Source organism: Callithrix jacchus, chromosome 3 (genome assembly GCF_049354715.1).
Source record: "Callithrix jacchus isolate 240 chromosome 3, calJac240_pri, whole genome shotgun sequence".
NCBI classification, from domain to species: Eukaryota; Metazoa; Chordata; class Mammalia; order Primates; family Cebidae; genus Callithrix; species Callithrix jacchus.
The window spans coordinates 110,799,115-110,815,429 of NC_133504.1; the positions used below are offsets into that span (position 1 = coordinate 110,799,115).

The 16,315-nt window shown below is 35.6% G+C and overlaps 1 protein-coding gene across 18 annotated transcripts in view; it reads right to left on the minus strand.

Annotated features, from left to right (window-relative positions):
• PTPN13 (protein tyrosine phosphatase non-receptor type 13) overlaps positions 1-16,315 on the minus strand; it is a 215,805-nt gene that overhangs the window by 27,633 nt on the left and 171,857 nt on the right. For 16 of the 18 annotated variants that reach the window (XM_078366891.1, XM_035294556.3, XM_035294558.3 and 13 more), the window contains 10 exons: positions 15,538-15,697; positions 13,360-13,574; positions 13,148-13,246; positions 10,966-11,330; positions 9,534-9,717; positions 8,015-8,173; positions 7,351-7,522; positions 7,045-7,255; positions 2,709-2,779; positions 1,195-1,256 (listed from right to left, as the gene is read on the minus strand). In XM_078366891.1, coding sequence (XP_078223017.1) covers positions 1,195-1,256; positions 2,709-2,779; positions 7,045-7,255; positions 7,351-7,522; positions 8,015-8,173; positions 9,534-9,717; positions 10,966-11,330; positions 13,148-13,246; positions 13,360-13,574; positions 15,538-15,697 — 1,698 coding nt within the window. The remainder of the gene's footprint in view (positions 1-1,194; positions 1,257-2,708; positions 2,780-7,044; positions 7,256-7,350; positions 7,523-8,014; positions 8,174-9,533; positions 9,718-10,965; positions 11,331-13,147; positions 13,247-13,359; positions 13,575-15,537; positions 15,698-16,315) is intronic. The other 2 variants (XM_078366889.1, XM_035294554.3) reach the window with 1 other exon arrangement.

Consider the following 16,315-nt stretch of genomic DNA (forward strand, 5'->3'; position numbering starts at 1 on the left):
TATGTTAATTTAACAAAAACTCTTCTTTCTTTCAACAACATGCTGACTGTTTAAAAAGAAGAGCACTATTGTGTGAATACCACTAGAAATACATGAAAATTCGGTTGCTTTGGCTATGTAAAATTGAAGACATTTTGAATAAACAGAGAATAGTGAGTGTTGTTGTAGCTCAATTTCAACACATACAAACATCAAAAAATTTTTGTTTTTGTGTCTCAATCATTATTACCTTAAAATTTTCTGCTGTAATTATCTTTTCACGGCTTGCTAGACCAAGTCACAAGTGTGAGACAACATAATGAAATGAAAGGTGTAGAATTTTGGGCTTCAGGTCATGAAATTATTTTTCTCCTCCCACACTAACGCCAGCTCATGTTGACATGATAAGACTTTTGGATTAATAAAAGAGCAATCGCTCAGCATTGTATTTTATATGGAAAGCCATTCCAGTATTGAAGTTCAGAACATATTGTATGGGATGCATGTGGAATAAAACAATTCCACGAAATGAAGATCCAGCTGTGATCATTTTAGAAATGTATATGACATGACAGAAAGAAAACCACAGAAAGGAATGTTAGCCACCACACAAATGGGCATACAAGTAGACTTAAAGAGAGCATAAAATGGAATTGAACTATGCATTAAATTAGTTAAGTCACTCCTAGATTTCTCTGTGCTAATCTTAAATGATGAAAGCTCTCTCATTTAATCATATGGTAAAGCATTTTCAAAGTCTTTCAAAAGTAAGTAAATCTTTTTTTTTTTCCTGCTACTTCTGTTTTTTCCTCACTGGTAGCACAGATTTGAACTTGAAAGTTACTGCTTGCCAAAAGTAGCCCAAAGCAGCAATTCCACTCTTAATTATATTATTCTCCTCTTCACATGGTCTAAGAGACAATCAAAAGAATTGTGCATATTTAAAAAAATATCTCCACACTAAAGTTATATATTTAACTGGTTAGTGTATTTAAGAGCTGAGTGTGTGCTGATGTACAGTTACCTGTGTGAGGCTCTACATTGTATGATTTACTTAGCAAGGCCTATTAGTTCAGTAAAATATAGCCTTACTATTAACATGAATATCTAAAGAAGACAAATATTTAAAAATGATACCAGTTTGGTTCAAAACACAAACACACCTGTTATTTAGATAAGGAGGTATGACATAAAAGAGGGTGGGCTTTTCCTTACCATGGAGAATGAATCACTAGGAGTGAGGGCAGGCTGGCTGCAAGAGTCCACATTGTAGGAACCTGAAAGGACAATACAGAAAGTAAGGGGATGAGTCAATCCAAACCACAAGAGGGACATCAAAATAATTAAAGAAAACTCACATTTCTGGGACATTGTTATTTGTATTAGTACACTAAAATAATTCATGTTACACAATGATTAAGAACCAAATAAATGGAATAATAGTTGATTCCAAACCCCTAATATTTTAGGGGTTTATCCCAAAGAAAAAGCTAATTTCTTAATAGAAAATAGTTCACATAAAAGCTCAGTTTGGGCTGAATGTTTCAAGTGTGAGAAACCAATTGTAATTTATCCCAACTGAGTGGGTGGGATATCACAGGTGCTTAACTATGTTTATTTTACTATTTAAAAGACGGTAGTAAGCTTTTTAAAGTCTGATTTCAAAAAGACTATCATTTAACACAGGAAAATAAATTATGGATAAAACTGAAAAGAACTTTTAATATATTTTTAAACCAAATGTTAATTTTAACTCTTAGCTATAACCACAAAAACTCAAAAACTATATTAAAAAGATATGTTTTACTTACAGCTAAAACATCACATATTTAAACATAACATCATTAATTAAATTATATTTTCAAGAGACTGAGAAAAATATGGTAGAGTTTGGAAAACTTTATAAGAAAGCAAAGAAAGAAACAAATACATATAAATGCATTTAAGAACCTCTATTTGGGGATGACCCCAAAATAATTTTGCCTAGAAAGATAAAAGTTGAGATGGAATTTTTATAAATAAATCTTCAGAATTCTATGGATGATGTTCTACAAAAAGTCCAAGAATGTAGTTTAATATTCTTTCCAAGAAAAATATTAAACTTCTAAGAAAAATAAAGAAGTATATTAATAATATGCCACTGTTTCAAAATAATCATCATAGTTTAATCATAAACTAGTATGAACCATAATAGTTTGATATTTGTAATCTCTCTCTCCTGTTCCCCTAAATGCTTCCTTCCCCGCTTTGTCCCATGTAACCACTGAGCTACTGTCACTATAATTTGCATTGTCTACGATTGTGTAATAGAATCATACAGTATGAACTTTTGTTTTTAGGTCTGGCTTATTTAACTCAGCACATTTATTCTGAGGTTATTTTAACTATCCTTTTGCTTGTATCAATAGTTAATTCCTTCCTATTGCTGAGTAGTGTTTTCATTGTTTGGATATCTTACAACTGGTTTATCAATTCAACAGTTTTTGGACATTTGAGTTGTTTCAAATTTTGGCTACTACAAGTAACTGCTAGAAACATTTCTGTCCAAGTTTTAATGCAGAACATAGGCTTACTTTCTTCGAGTGTACAACTGGCAGTGGAATACCTAGATTTTATTTTAGGTATAAGTTTAAATTTTTAAGAAATTATCAAGCTGTTTTCCAAAATGCATGTGCCATTTTACATTCCCATTATGGTAGGAGAGTACAGTAACATGAATATATCCTTACCATTGCCTTTGGTTGGTTTTGGAGCTGAAACAGCAAACCTCTTTGAACTGGGGACCACTGGAAGATCATTTCTGTGTAGTAAAAAAAAAGAAAATTGCAAATTATCTTGGCCCACTGTAGCCTCCACCTCTCAGACCAAGCAATCCTCCTGGGCTCAAGCAATGCTCGCATCTCAGCCTCCCAAGTAGCTGGGAACCAGCATGTGCCACCATGCCCAGCTACTTTTTCCCTATTTTTTGTAGAGATGGGGTTTTATCATGTTGCCCAGGCTGGTCTCGAACTCCTGAGTTCAAGCAATCCATCTACCTTGGTCTCCAAAAGTGCTGGCATTACAGGTGTGAGGTGCTGCACCTGACCCGGGAGATATTCTTGTTCCAAAAAAGATTAAGAATCATACTTCTTTACATAGGTTTTTTTGGGGGCTTCAGTTGAACATAACACCCTATTTCCCCTTCTATTTAGAACACTGCTAATATTCATTATCTAGTAACTTAGTTCACTGTCAGTGAGTCAATAGTTGAAAGATAACTTAGAAGTCACAGTTCATTCGGTCGGGCATGGTGGCTCACGCCTGTAATCCCGGCACTTTGGGAGGCCGAGGCGGGTGGATCACGAGATCAAGAGATCGAGACCATCCTGGTCAACATGGTGAAACCCCGTCTCCACTAAAAATACAAAAAATTAGCTGGGCACGGTGGTGCATGCCTGTAATCCCAGCTACTCAGGAGGCTGAGGCAGGAGGATTGCCTGAACCCAGGAGGCGGAGGTTGCGGTGAGCCGAGATTGCACCATTGCACTCCAGCCTGGGTAACAAGAGCGAAACTCCTTCTCAAAAAAAAAAAAAAAAAAAAAAAAGAAGTCACAGTTCATTAAGTTTTCTATATCTAAAGCCCTTGATACATGTTTTTCTTTTAAAGTGATAATCTAGATGAAATGTATATATTCAAAGGATTATAAGAAGAATAGTACCACTCAAAGTATAAAACAGCCAAAATAATAGTACCTTAGAAATAGATTAGTATGTAATCTTACTGTTGCTGATAATTGAGGGAAAGGGGGAGTTGCCTAAAGGTATACAGTATTGGAAGAGGCAATATACCTCAGGTTCTGAGTACCCCTGTATGTTCTTTCTGACTACCCCCAAAATGCAAAGTCCTGACTTCTTTTTATCTGAGCCATTTCTCAAGGCTGTATCTGCAGTGAGCAACCACGAAGGATGTGGTAACTTCTCTCCTCCAACAAAAAACAGGCTTTCTTACAGATTGCTATGAAATGGGGTTCCCAAGCCTCTTCTTGTAGCATTCCTCTTCTATAATACAACCCATTGCATGTGTACGAATCCACAGGTCCACATATGTTATTTTTATGGGACTTGGAAGACATGCGGAATTCACATGAATGACATGCTCATGCTGCTTGCTATGCATTAGTAATAGTCTATTATCTCTGATTCAGGAGTTTTATGTCTTCTGCAAGCATCCATGTAACAAAGACAGGCTAGCTTATTAGCTTGCAAGTACAGTAAAATCCCAAACCCTTTACAGTTCCCTTTAAGGAAGGAGGTCATAAACCAAGGAGTATGAGGAGTCTCTACAAGGTGGACATACCGATGATTATCTCACAAATATACATCCCTCCATTATTGCTACCCTGTGGACTTTAATAAAAGAGGATAGACACACAACAATGGAGAGAGAGCTAGAAGAATGAAAGAGAAAGTAATTGTGACTACCATGACTGTATTTTTCGTGACTATAGCTAAGTAGAAAGACAAAAGAAAATTGACTTCAAGGTTGGGCTGAAGAGTGCTCTACTAATTTTGAGGCAAAATATTCAGTTTGACCTAATGTTAGCAAAAATGTTAATTTTCACAAGAATACTTTCCAGGTTGTTTGAGGATTTTCCTCCCCAGGAAAAAAAACAGATTTTCTCCTGCGACATACAGAAGGAATGCAGCCCTGCTGACACTTGGATTTTACCACAGTAAGACCCATTTTGTATTTCAGACCTTCAGAACTGTTAATATAATAAACTTGTGTTGTTTTAAGCCACTCAACTTACGGTAATTTTTTTACAGCAGTAATTTACTAATTAACATTCAACTAGACCTATGGAAACAATTGTATGCCAATCCAATTTTAGACATATATGAAGGAATCAAGTCAAAGATTATGTTCAAGGGGGAATAAGGTACACAATCTAATTTACAGGTTCAGAAGGAACAAATAAGTTTATTTTCAATGATTTAACAAGTTCCCATATTTTAAAAGAAATAATTCACAAACAAAAATGTGAATTTTCCCTTTATATAACTTAAGTCTACATTCTAGAAAGTCTGGATTCCTGTAAATTGTGGTAGGCAGAATATTCTCCCTCCAAGATGTTTATGTTCTAATGATTCTGTTCTAATCCTCCGAACCTCTGAAGATGTTACTATTTATATGGCAAAAGAAACTGTAGATATGATTAGGTTCAGATTTTGATATGGGGAGGTTATTTTGGATTATCTGGGTGGGCCTGTTATAATCACAGGGGTCCTAATAAGTGAAAGAGGGAGGCAAGAAAGTCTGAGTCAGAGAAGGAGACGTGGACAGAAGCAGAGGGTGCTGCAGTTGCTGACTTTGAAGATGGAAGTGGGCCATAAACCAAGGCATATGAGGAGTCTGTTGAAGGTGGAAAATAGATTTTCTCCTGCAACATACAGAAGGAATGCAGCCCTGCTGACACTTGGATTTTACCACAGTAAGACCCATTTTGTATTTCAGACCTTCAGAACTGTTAATATAATAAACTTGTGTTGTTTTAAGCCACTCAACGTACAGTAATTTTTTTACAGCAGTAATAGGAAATAAATATACTTCATCTATTTCCATTATAAGTGAAAGAAAAGTTGCTATTAGCATTTTTTATAATGTGTAACTGTTATAAGGTACCTGTAGTAGTTCTACACCTCATGGGTAGCAGGCATGAGGTTCCAGTAGGATTAATCCTATCCCAGCTCTGGCAATGAGCCAGGACTGGCTTAAGTCAATCAATACCGATGGTCCCCAACTTATGATGGTTCAGCTTTATGACACTGTAAAAGTGACATGCATTTGGTAGCAACCATACTTTGAATACCCATACAATCATCCTGTGTTTCATTTTCAGTAGAGTATTCAAAAAATTAAATGACCTATTCATTACTTTATTATAAAATAAGCTTTATGTTAGATAATTTTTTCTAACTATAGGATGATATAATATAAGTAATGTAAAACTGTTTATGGTAAGATAGGCTAGGCTAATAAGCTGTGATGTTTGGTAGGCTGGGTATTTTAAATGAGGCTTTGACTTATGACATTTTCAATTTACCATGGGTTTATAGGGATTTAACCCCACGGTATGAGGAGCATCTGTACATTCTTATCCCTTGCTTCCAAATTAGAGATTGACCTTAATTTAGGCATAATGCAACTAGCACACAGTACTTGCTTGAATAGTAGTGATTGGTGAGATTTCTGTTTGAAGATTGCTCCAGGTGATATGATGTGGTATGTAGGTGGAAAGTATGAAAATGATGCAGTCATTTGATTATCATAAAGGAACTGATACAGGGAGTAGGGAATAACTAAAAATAGCAAAGAAATTAAGCTAGAGCCCTGATTAGATTTTACCTGATGACTACCTCATCTCTGGACTTTTAAAAGTCCAATATAAACCAATAAATCCTTGGCCATGCACCGTGTCTCACACCTGTAATCCCAGCACTTTGGGAGGTGGAGGTGGGTGGATTATCCGAGGTCAGGAGTTTGAGACCAGCCTGGACAACATGGTAAAACCCCATGTCTACTAAAAATACAAAAATTAGCTGGGTGTGGTGGTGGGTGCTTGTAATCCCAGCTATTTGGGAGGCTGAGGTAGAATTGCTTGAACCTGGGGGGCAGAGGTTGTAGTGAGCCAAGATCACACCACCACACTCCAGCCTGGGCAACAAGAATGAAACTCCATCTCAAAAAAAAAACAAAAAAAAACCCCAAAACAAAAAACAAACAAAACACCTCCCAATAAATCCCCTTTAATTGAGTTGTATTTTCTATTACTTGCAAGTGAAAACATCCTAACATCCTAATTGATAAATGTGGTAACCATTTTATTGAGTGCAGATATGTATCCAAACACTATTCACTTAGTGTTCTCAAAATTGCCTATCAAGAAGTCTGTTTTAAATTAATTCCTGCCAATTTAGTCTATTAATTACTAATTCAGTAATATGTTTTCTGAGAATGTAAGTATAATCAATGACCTGAAATGCACACACGTGCACAATCAAAACTCATAAATAATTGCAGAGTACCTTGTTGCTTTCAGTACCACTGAAGGGAGGGACATGTCCAGTGCTCTGTTAACTTCCTCCAAGGTCATTCCTTGTGTGCTGACTCCATTCACATAATGGATAACATCCAATAGCTGAAGATTACCCTCAACGGCTGCAACAGACCTTGGATTAATATCACTAATATATACTACTTGGTAAAGGCTGTCATGACCTCCAGATAAGGAAAAACCTTGAAAAAATAGAAAATATTTCTCAGTCATAAGAGTACTTACTCTTAATCTAATCAAGAAAATCATTATTGTACAAAGTTTGACTTTTCATTACCCAACTCCTCTTTGTTGCATGTGAGTGTTATGTCAGGCAGCAAATGAGGCAAAATTGGTATTCTTGGTAATTCCAGAAGTCGTCCAATAACTAATCTGACTGTTTTGGATGCAGCTCGGAGCAGATTAACTGCATCTGTGTGAGTCATATTTGTAACATCTGTATCATTAACCTACACAAACAAAAAAGGGGCAAATGAGGATCACAAGTTTTAGAAGAGAGAAGCTAAATTGCCAAGAAAATGTAATAATCTCCCTAATTTGTAATATGTATTAGCTAGTAAGAGATTCACAATAGTGATCTCGAATTTATTGGTAATTCCCTTTATTATGGAAATCATAGGCCATGACAATGAAATAATGTTAAATCCCTAACAAATGCATCACTATTTTGCTAATCTAGGAAATTCATCCTCTTAGTAATGTAAACATCCTGTCCCTGAGACCTGAGATAGCTTGTTTTATGCCTTAACTAAGATTAATGGGACTTTCAAATTAAAACGAATTTCCCAAACTGTTAACGATATAAAGGCCTTTACTTTGAAGTGGTAGAGATAGAAAACATAAACCAGAGAAATACACTATTACAATAATTCAACCTTCTTTTTCTGGCTTGCTGTTTAGCTACATTTACACAAATATTCCATTCCTCTTAAATGTCTCACCTTTATGAGCCGGTCCCCAGGTTTTAGCCTTCCATCACTTTTGGCTGGATCCTGTATGACATCATGAACATAACAACCAATTCTCTGATTGCCTTTGGTTACTGTAAAACCCAGGCTTCCTTTTTCTGATTTAATTAGGGTAATGAGGAGTTCTACTTCCTAAGGGAAGAAAACAGTAATACTTTTAGGTTGTCTACTCTGCACTAAAAACAAACAGAAAGATGACTGTTATTTCCCTTGATTAACAGAGGAGAAAGTCAAACCTTAAAAGGTTATTTAACTTGTCCAAGTGAAGAAGTCAAGTCTATCTGACTCTAGACAGACTGTCCCCCAAGTATATCTCACATAGAAGTTAAGTTTAAGTACAACATTATGTGTTTGTCTAGAGACAGAATTTATTCATGCTTTCATTCTTGTATTTTCAGGATAAACAAGGACACAATAGTGGTTATTCTTTGAGAATAATTTTTGGAGGAAAGGTTCAGAAAAAATTTTCACACATTTCTAAACAACCAAGATAGACGCAAAGAGCCACAAAAAACTTTTCATTTTTTTTTTGGTAAAAATATGAAGTCTTTTGGTGGGTATCACAATCTTATTAATTTTGTTGTATAAACAAAATATACTTTTAAAAGATTTCAAATGAGACATATAGGTTGTTTACAAGAGCGAAATATTTCTAAGAAAAATTAAAGATTAATTTTATTCTATTGCTAAGAATGAAACTGAGGATGTAGATGCTACACAACCCTTATCTCCAATACACACATACACAATTATAGGCAAAAAAAAAAGTACCTGGAAAGTTAGCTCTAAAATGTTAATGGTTTTGGGGTGATAAGATTATAGTGGCTTTAATCTTCTTTTTTGCTGTTATATCATTTTTTTACGATAAACATTTATTACTTGGATAATGCAGTATTTAAAAAGGCTAACTTTCAATCCATGTAAAAGATATTATACTTGGAAATGTTATCCAAATCTTATTTGTAGGTTTAGAAGTTCTAGGACTGTTGTAACAATGTAAGGATTCCATTTCAGCACACACAAAAAGTGTGAAGGCGAAAAGAAATACATTCAAACTTGGTTAAAAATTAAATAGGTAACTTTTCAGAATTTGAGAAGCAGACAAAAATAATATTTACTAAGGGTCTACTCTGTGGCAGATACTATACTAGGTGTTTTACATGTTATTTCATTTAATCCTCACCACAATCCTGTCAGGTTACTTAATCCATTTTATAGCCAAAGCTACCAAGACTCATAAGAATTAAGTGATGGGTCCATAGAAGTCTGCCAAATTGTAGCAAGTCAGTGGTAGAGTCAGGATTTATACTCAGGTCTTTTTGTCTTGTTTCCTAATTTCTTAGCATAGAAACATACCAGATATGTTATACATTTATCAGACACAGATATGAAGCTATTCTAAAGATAGTTTTTCCCTAAAGAGAAACTGCATGACTATACCTTCTTTAAAAAAATATGGATTTTTTTTTTTAATATAGAGAAAACAACTTACCAGGTCAAAGTCTTCAAGGTGATTTTCCAAGTCATTTTTCAAAGATGTCCAGCTTTCTTGTCTAGCTGGTTCAGAAATATGATGTGTATGATATTTATCCATCAAATTAGAGGAAGCAGATTCTGATTGGGGTTGACAATTTTGCCCAGGAGCCATATCCAGTGGTAGAGGGGAAGAAGGATTACTACAGAGACAAAGAAGTAATACTATGTTCAAATATCTTTCATTGTCAATATGGTTAAGTTTGTGCCAGAAGATGCTTAACAAATATTCATGTCTGATTTTTATTGAGATCCTAGTTACTTTTTGTCTGACTCTGGTCTATGAATTTATTCCACATTAACAATAATTTATTCTCTGTCTAGGTTTTCTTTCTTTCTTTTTTTTTTTTTTTTGAGACAAGGTCTCACACTGCTGCTCAGGCTGAAGTACAGTGGTGAAATCTCAGTTCACTGCAGCCTCTGCCTCCCAGAGTCATGTGATTGTCCTGCCTTAGCCACCCAAGTAGCTGGGATTACAGGTGTGCACCAACATCCCCAGCTAATTTTTGTCTTTTTAGTAGAGATGGGGTTTTGCCATGTTGCCCAGGCCGGGCTCGAACTTTTGAGCTCAATTAATCTGCTCGATCTTTTGGCTTCCCAAAGGGCTGGGATTATGGACATAAGCCATCATGCCCGGCCTAGGTTCTATTTTGATGAAGCTCTTTAAGCTGCATAAAGTCAGCAAGATAGGTTAAACAGAATTCTCTTGATTCCTAGTCATTAATTCAAAGCTGAAGCTAATGTTATTCCTAGTTGTTAATTCAAAGCTGAAGCTAATGTTATCAGAATGTTAATATGTGTTTCAACATAATAAGGAAAAGAAGAAAGAATAATAAAAGTCTGACTCCTGTGGTTATTTTGGATAAAATAGAAGTAAAAAAAACTTGAACAAATATGGTTAGATGTGGATACATATAAAGAGTAAAATATATGAATAATTATTTGAGGTATTGATGTAGTCTCTCTGTATGCTTCTATGTTTCCAATCATTTCTTCTTTTCCCATCTTCTGTCTCACATTTTGCAAACAATCTCTCCTTATCTCCCCTCTATATTTCTGGTCCTTATTCTCCTACTGTGTCACTACCTAAATAAGTCTCTTCTGTTTTTGGTTAAGTAGTATGATTAATGGCGAAATACAAATAACTTTCTCAGTTACTAGTAAATATGCTCAAGAGGGAAGGAAGACTCAAGCTGACTGACTAGAGAGCTTACTTGTTTGCTAATGAAAACTATCAGTCACAATAGCTAGACATCCAATAGAGTCATCCTCTGCCTAACCACTATGAAGGTCACAGATACATACATTTCATTTTTAGAGAAATGCACGTTGCTGCTACTGCTACTAACAACAACCAGTTGCTTTGAGAGCTTCACATAACATTATGATACCTGTCCTCAAACTCTGTTTTTTGGGGAATTTTCTGAGGATAGTAAAACATGGTACAAATTGTATCTTCTTGACTCTTGGGTGCTTCATGATGACTCTGTGCCTGTGATACCATGTTGCTTAGAGTCTGATGCAAAGCTGAACTCCAGGTCGAATTTGGTATGTTTGCTGGAGCTGTCACTAAGTCATCTTCTCCACTCCCAGTGCTGTCACTGTAACTGTCTCTTCTGGATGGGGACTTGCACTGTTTCTTGCTTTTGTCAGACATTTCATTTTCATCTGAGCTGGTGCTTTGCTCCACACATGATGGCTGAGAAGAGTCTTTACTGCTGTTTGGAAATGCTTGTGCTGGAGACTGAAGTGGGGTCTGTAATAAACACATTTAAAGAGATCTGTGACCACTTATATGAATTTTAGAAGCATTTATTTGAAAATAAATCACTGAACAACTTTCTACTAAAATATGTATTGAATTTTCTAATAAAAGTAATTTATGTTCACTAGAGAAAATTATATATAAATATCAGTTAATATTGTACAATTTATATCTTAAGTTAGAACTAGAGTAATATTATATATTGTATTTTGTCTCATACTTTCAAAAATTAGAGTTCTAGCATAAGTACTTTCCTAAATCCTTAAATATGCTTTAAAGCAATTTTAATGCATATATAATGGTGCAATGGATGGCTATACCTTTAATTTATTTCAGCCTTTCCTTTTTGAATATAGAGTTATTTCTAGCTTTTCATTATTAATAGAAATCCAAAAGAACTTCTTTGTATGCAAATTTTTACTTGAGTTTCTATTACTTTGTAATTTTCTATACTGTCAGAATATAGGACATTTTTAATAGCCTAATTAAGTAATTCCAAATTGTTTCCTAAAAACTGATACCAACTTATACACTCATCAACAGTTCCATTCAGTTCTTCCTATATGGTGCCTCAAATCAATGTAGTCTTTTAAAATGCTATTTATAATGCATCTTACAGAAATGTTATTTTCCTATTAATGTCCTCCTAATACTTCCTCTTCCCCCAAAATAAGGATGAAAGCTTCTGGTGCAGATAATCCTGCCTCTCATACCCAGGAGTCACCATTCACTGGTAGCAAGCTATTTTAAGTAGACAGGCCAAAAGCAGTCTTTCTTTAATGAGAATAGTATTCATCTATGTTTGTGTAACATTGAAACAGTGAAATGATGACCATAACTTCATTTTTGTTTAAGAGGCCTTTATCCATTTCTGCACGTAGGCAAGGATAATTTTAGAGCACTGAGATAATATGCAAAAACAATAATCATGTAGTTTAAAAAACTAACTCTGGGATTAAGGAAGAAGTATGTAAACAATGAACTGTTTTGTTAAACATTTATAGGAGCATTGTGACCTGACTAAGGATAAAGAAGTTCCCAACCTCTTCAGATCCTTGCTGGCAGCCAGATGTCTGTGGTCATCGAGCACCTCTTGATCCCAACCCCTTTCTCTTCCTCTTGCCCTTAACTTAAAAAGAGCCTGATATCTGTACTGACTTAAGATGGTACTTCAGGATGCCTATCTTCTCAGTTTTCTGGTTTTCCAAATAAACCAGATTTTCTTCCTACCAACTCTCATCTCTTGTGTATGGCCTCTGAGCAGTGACTAGCTGAATCTAAATCCAGTTACATTCGGATTCCTATCTGTCAGTAAATAATTTGTAAGTCACCACTTTGGATCCCTTAGCTATTTCTTGACATAAAAAAGGTAAATGGATAAACATATCCCTTTATCTGTGACTTCTAGTGTTTTTTTTTTTTAAGACTAAAATTCTGAAGAATTCTCATTTTAATCCGAACTAGCTCAGAATAAGAATTACTCTTCCTTGTTTGGTTCAATGGACAAATGGACAAAATACATACTTTATGTATTTTACTATTTCTATTTGTGCTTAGAAAACAAATTCCCCAAATCCTAGAATCGTATAATTGGAAAGGGGAGAAGAGAAGGTGAATTGAATTACTTTATATTATCATACAAATATGGAATACATTCAAAGAAGTCGTCACACATAAGATAATAAGCCTACCTGAAGAAGTAGCTAGGTATGAAACCCAGGAGAACAATTCATGATGAAACCACTACAGCTGAATTAGTTGCTAAATTGATACTCTATAAAAATGGAAATTAGTTTCATAAGTCTCACCAAAAGAGCAGTATCAATTTCTGGTAGCACACCAGGTGGAGGTCTGCAGAGAAGCAAGAATACTTCTGGAGCAGTTCCTCTGAGAGCAGATACGACTTCCTGGGGGTACCATGAATGACAAATGAAGGTACAGTTAAACCAGCATTAGAAACCATCCTGAAAGACCCATTCATCTCACTAAAAATGCTATATTCCGCATGCTAGGGACTCACCTGCTGAGATAGTCCTTTCAAAGAAGCTCCATTCACTTTCAAGATAACATCTCCTACATCAATTTTTCCACTTTCTGCTGCTGGCTGTCCCGGAAAGAGCTTTTTAACCCTTACTATGCTGGCATTAATTTGCTCCGGCATAAGATTATCTTCTCGAGAAAAACTGAATCCTAGACCTGAGCTATTTTTAAGCAGTTTTACCTCAAATGTATTTTCTGGAGAAAAAGATATGAAGAAATTTAGATATTAACATGCTGTGTTTACATATGAACATACAAACATATGTACTTCTAGATACATTTTTAAAAGCCTATTTTCTCATAATATTTATAGCTCTGTATATACTTATTGTACTCTTATAGTACACTCAAGCCATATCTTACAGTCTATTTCTATCATTAAGAAATTCTATCAACTAACTGCATGAACTAAGCTGTTTGATTAGGAAGGAGAGTTTTGAAAGTAGGATTCTGAAAATGAAATTATGCATCAAACTTGTGTGTTTTAAAGGATGCTATGGTCAGGACTGTGGCTCATGCCTATAACCCCAGTACTTTGGGAGGGTGAAGTATGAGGATTGCTTGAACCCAGGAGTTTGATAACAGCCTGGGCAACATAGTGAAATCCAATCTCTACAAAAACAAAACAAAGTATGATAACAGATTAAAAAAAAGGGGAAATTCAACAGAAGGCCAGGTATAGGAGAGATTCAGGTATACAGTAGGAGAAGGATGAAAAGAAGAGTAAAATAAATGTTAGAGGAGGTTATATGGAAATAAACTGACATTGTAATATTCTGGGGAGGTGTAATTTAACTTAGATGAATCACAATGATGTTTCAATGAATTTCTTATCAGCAAAATAAATAACCAGAAAACAATTTAAAAATATATTTAAAGTCCTTGCTCATGGTTGGTTTGGGGGGTAAAAAAATCCCAAACCTATTTAAAGAAAGACTGATGGGGCCAGGCACGATGGCTCATACCTGTAATGCCAGCACTTTGGGAGGCCGAAGAGGGTGGATCACCTGAGGTCAGGAGATCGAGACCAGCCTGGCCTATAACGTGAAACCCTGTCTCTACAAAACATATAAAAATTAGCCAGGTGTGGTGGTGTGTGCCTATAATCCCAGCTACTCTGGAGCCTGAGGCAGAAGAATCGCTTGAATCCAAGGGAGAGATTGCAGTGAGCCAAGATTGCACCACTACACTCCAGCCTGGGCAACAGAATGAGACTTCATCTCAAAAAGAAAAAAACAACAACAACCAAAAAAACCCAAAAAAGTATGACGGAAGAAATAAAGACTAAAGAGCTGTATGATAAAGTGAGTCTGTTAATTTTATCTTCATAATCAGGAAAAATAATATAGTCTGTTATTCTTTCTCCTTATTTTTGGGACTGATTCAGAGTTGCTAACTTTCGTGTAAAATAAAACAAAACAATGACTGTATACCGTCACCATCATTTATAAAGTACAGGAAATATAAACCTCTTAAGAAGACAAAATCTTAAAGGGTACTTCAGTATTATGAACACATTTAGCCTTATTGAAAAAACCACTACTGGCCGGGTGCAGTGGCTCATGCCTGTGATCTTCTCAGCACTTTGGGAGGCCAAGGTGGGCAGATTTCGCCACTGCACTCCAGCCTGGCAACAGAGCAAGACTCGGTCTCAAACCAACCAACCAACCGCTATCCAGTATCATTCTTAATTTACAACCAATTAGTGATATGTCCAAAGGCTACCATAGTTTGTAACAAAGACAACTTTCTGGGCACTACTAGGTGAATATCTGCCCAGACTTTTATTCACAGTTCTTAAAATTAAATAGAATTATAAAAATCTAAGGGTCAAGGTTTCACATGGGTTTGAGGCATTTCAGCAATTGTTTATACTTACTTTTTCACTTACCAAGTTTCATTTTAAATTTTACAACAATTTAAAGGATTTTAAAAAGACCATAATCAGTCATGACTTCATTATCCAAAGTCTTTTGAGACTCTATGAGCTGCAAATATGTTTCTGTCTTTATTCAGTATGGTGCTATGTCAGATTATTATTTGCACTTAACAAGAATAATTAACAAAACCAAGGCATTACTGTAATCCAACATGTAAAAAATAATTTTGGATAGGTGAGGAATAATTTAAAGGTGAGATTGTAGTCCCAAGGCCTGACCTTCAGTGACAAAGCTATAGTCTTTGACATGAGTTGTTTTCTTCACTTTTTCTGGGCCTTGACCTTGGGAATTCTGATCTGAAAGGGTACACTGTGGAGTTACCGGGACATGTTCTTTAGATGTTGGAGATTGCCCCTTTTCTAACAGCAGATGCACCACCTGGATAAATAAAATAGCATTTCACTAATTAAGAAGAATGCTAAGAAAACAGATACATTTTCAGGACTTTGTATAGTTGATGGTATAAAATCATTTAAAGTAGCTACCAAATTTTGTCCACCAAATGAAGAAGGAGAAAAAAAAATAGAGGAACATGGGATTGAAAGTTCCAAAATCAAGTTTTTATTATATTTCTGTATATAAAAAGAAATGAGTAAAAAGAATCTATTACAAATATAATACACATTAGAAATGTATGATAATGGCCAGGTGCAGTGGCTCATACTGGTAATCCCAGCACTCTGGGAGGCCGAGGTGGGCGGATCACCTGAGGTCAGAAGTTCAAGACTAGCCTGGCCAACATGGTGAAGCCTCATTTCTACTAAAAATACAAATATTAGCCAGGTGTGATGGTGAGTGCCTGTAATCCTAGCTACTTGGGAGGCTGAGGCAGGAGAATTGCTTGAACCTGGGAGTCGGAGGTTGCAATGAGCTCAGATCGTGTGCCATTGCACTCCAGCCTGGGTGACAACAGTGAAACTCTATCTCAAAAAAAAAAAAAAAGCCAGGTGTGGTGGCTCATGCCTGTAATCCCAGCACTTTGGTTGGCCAGGGCAG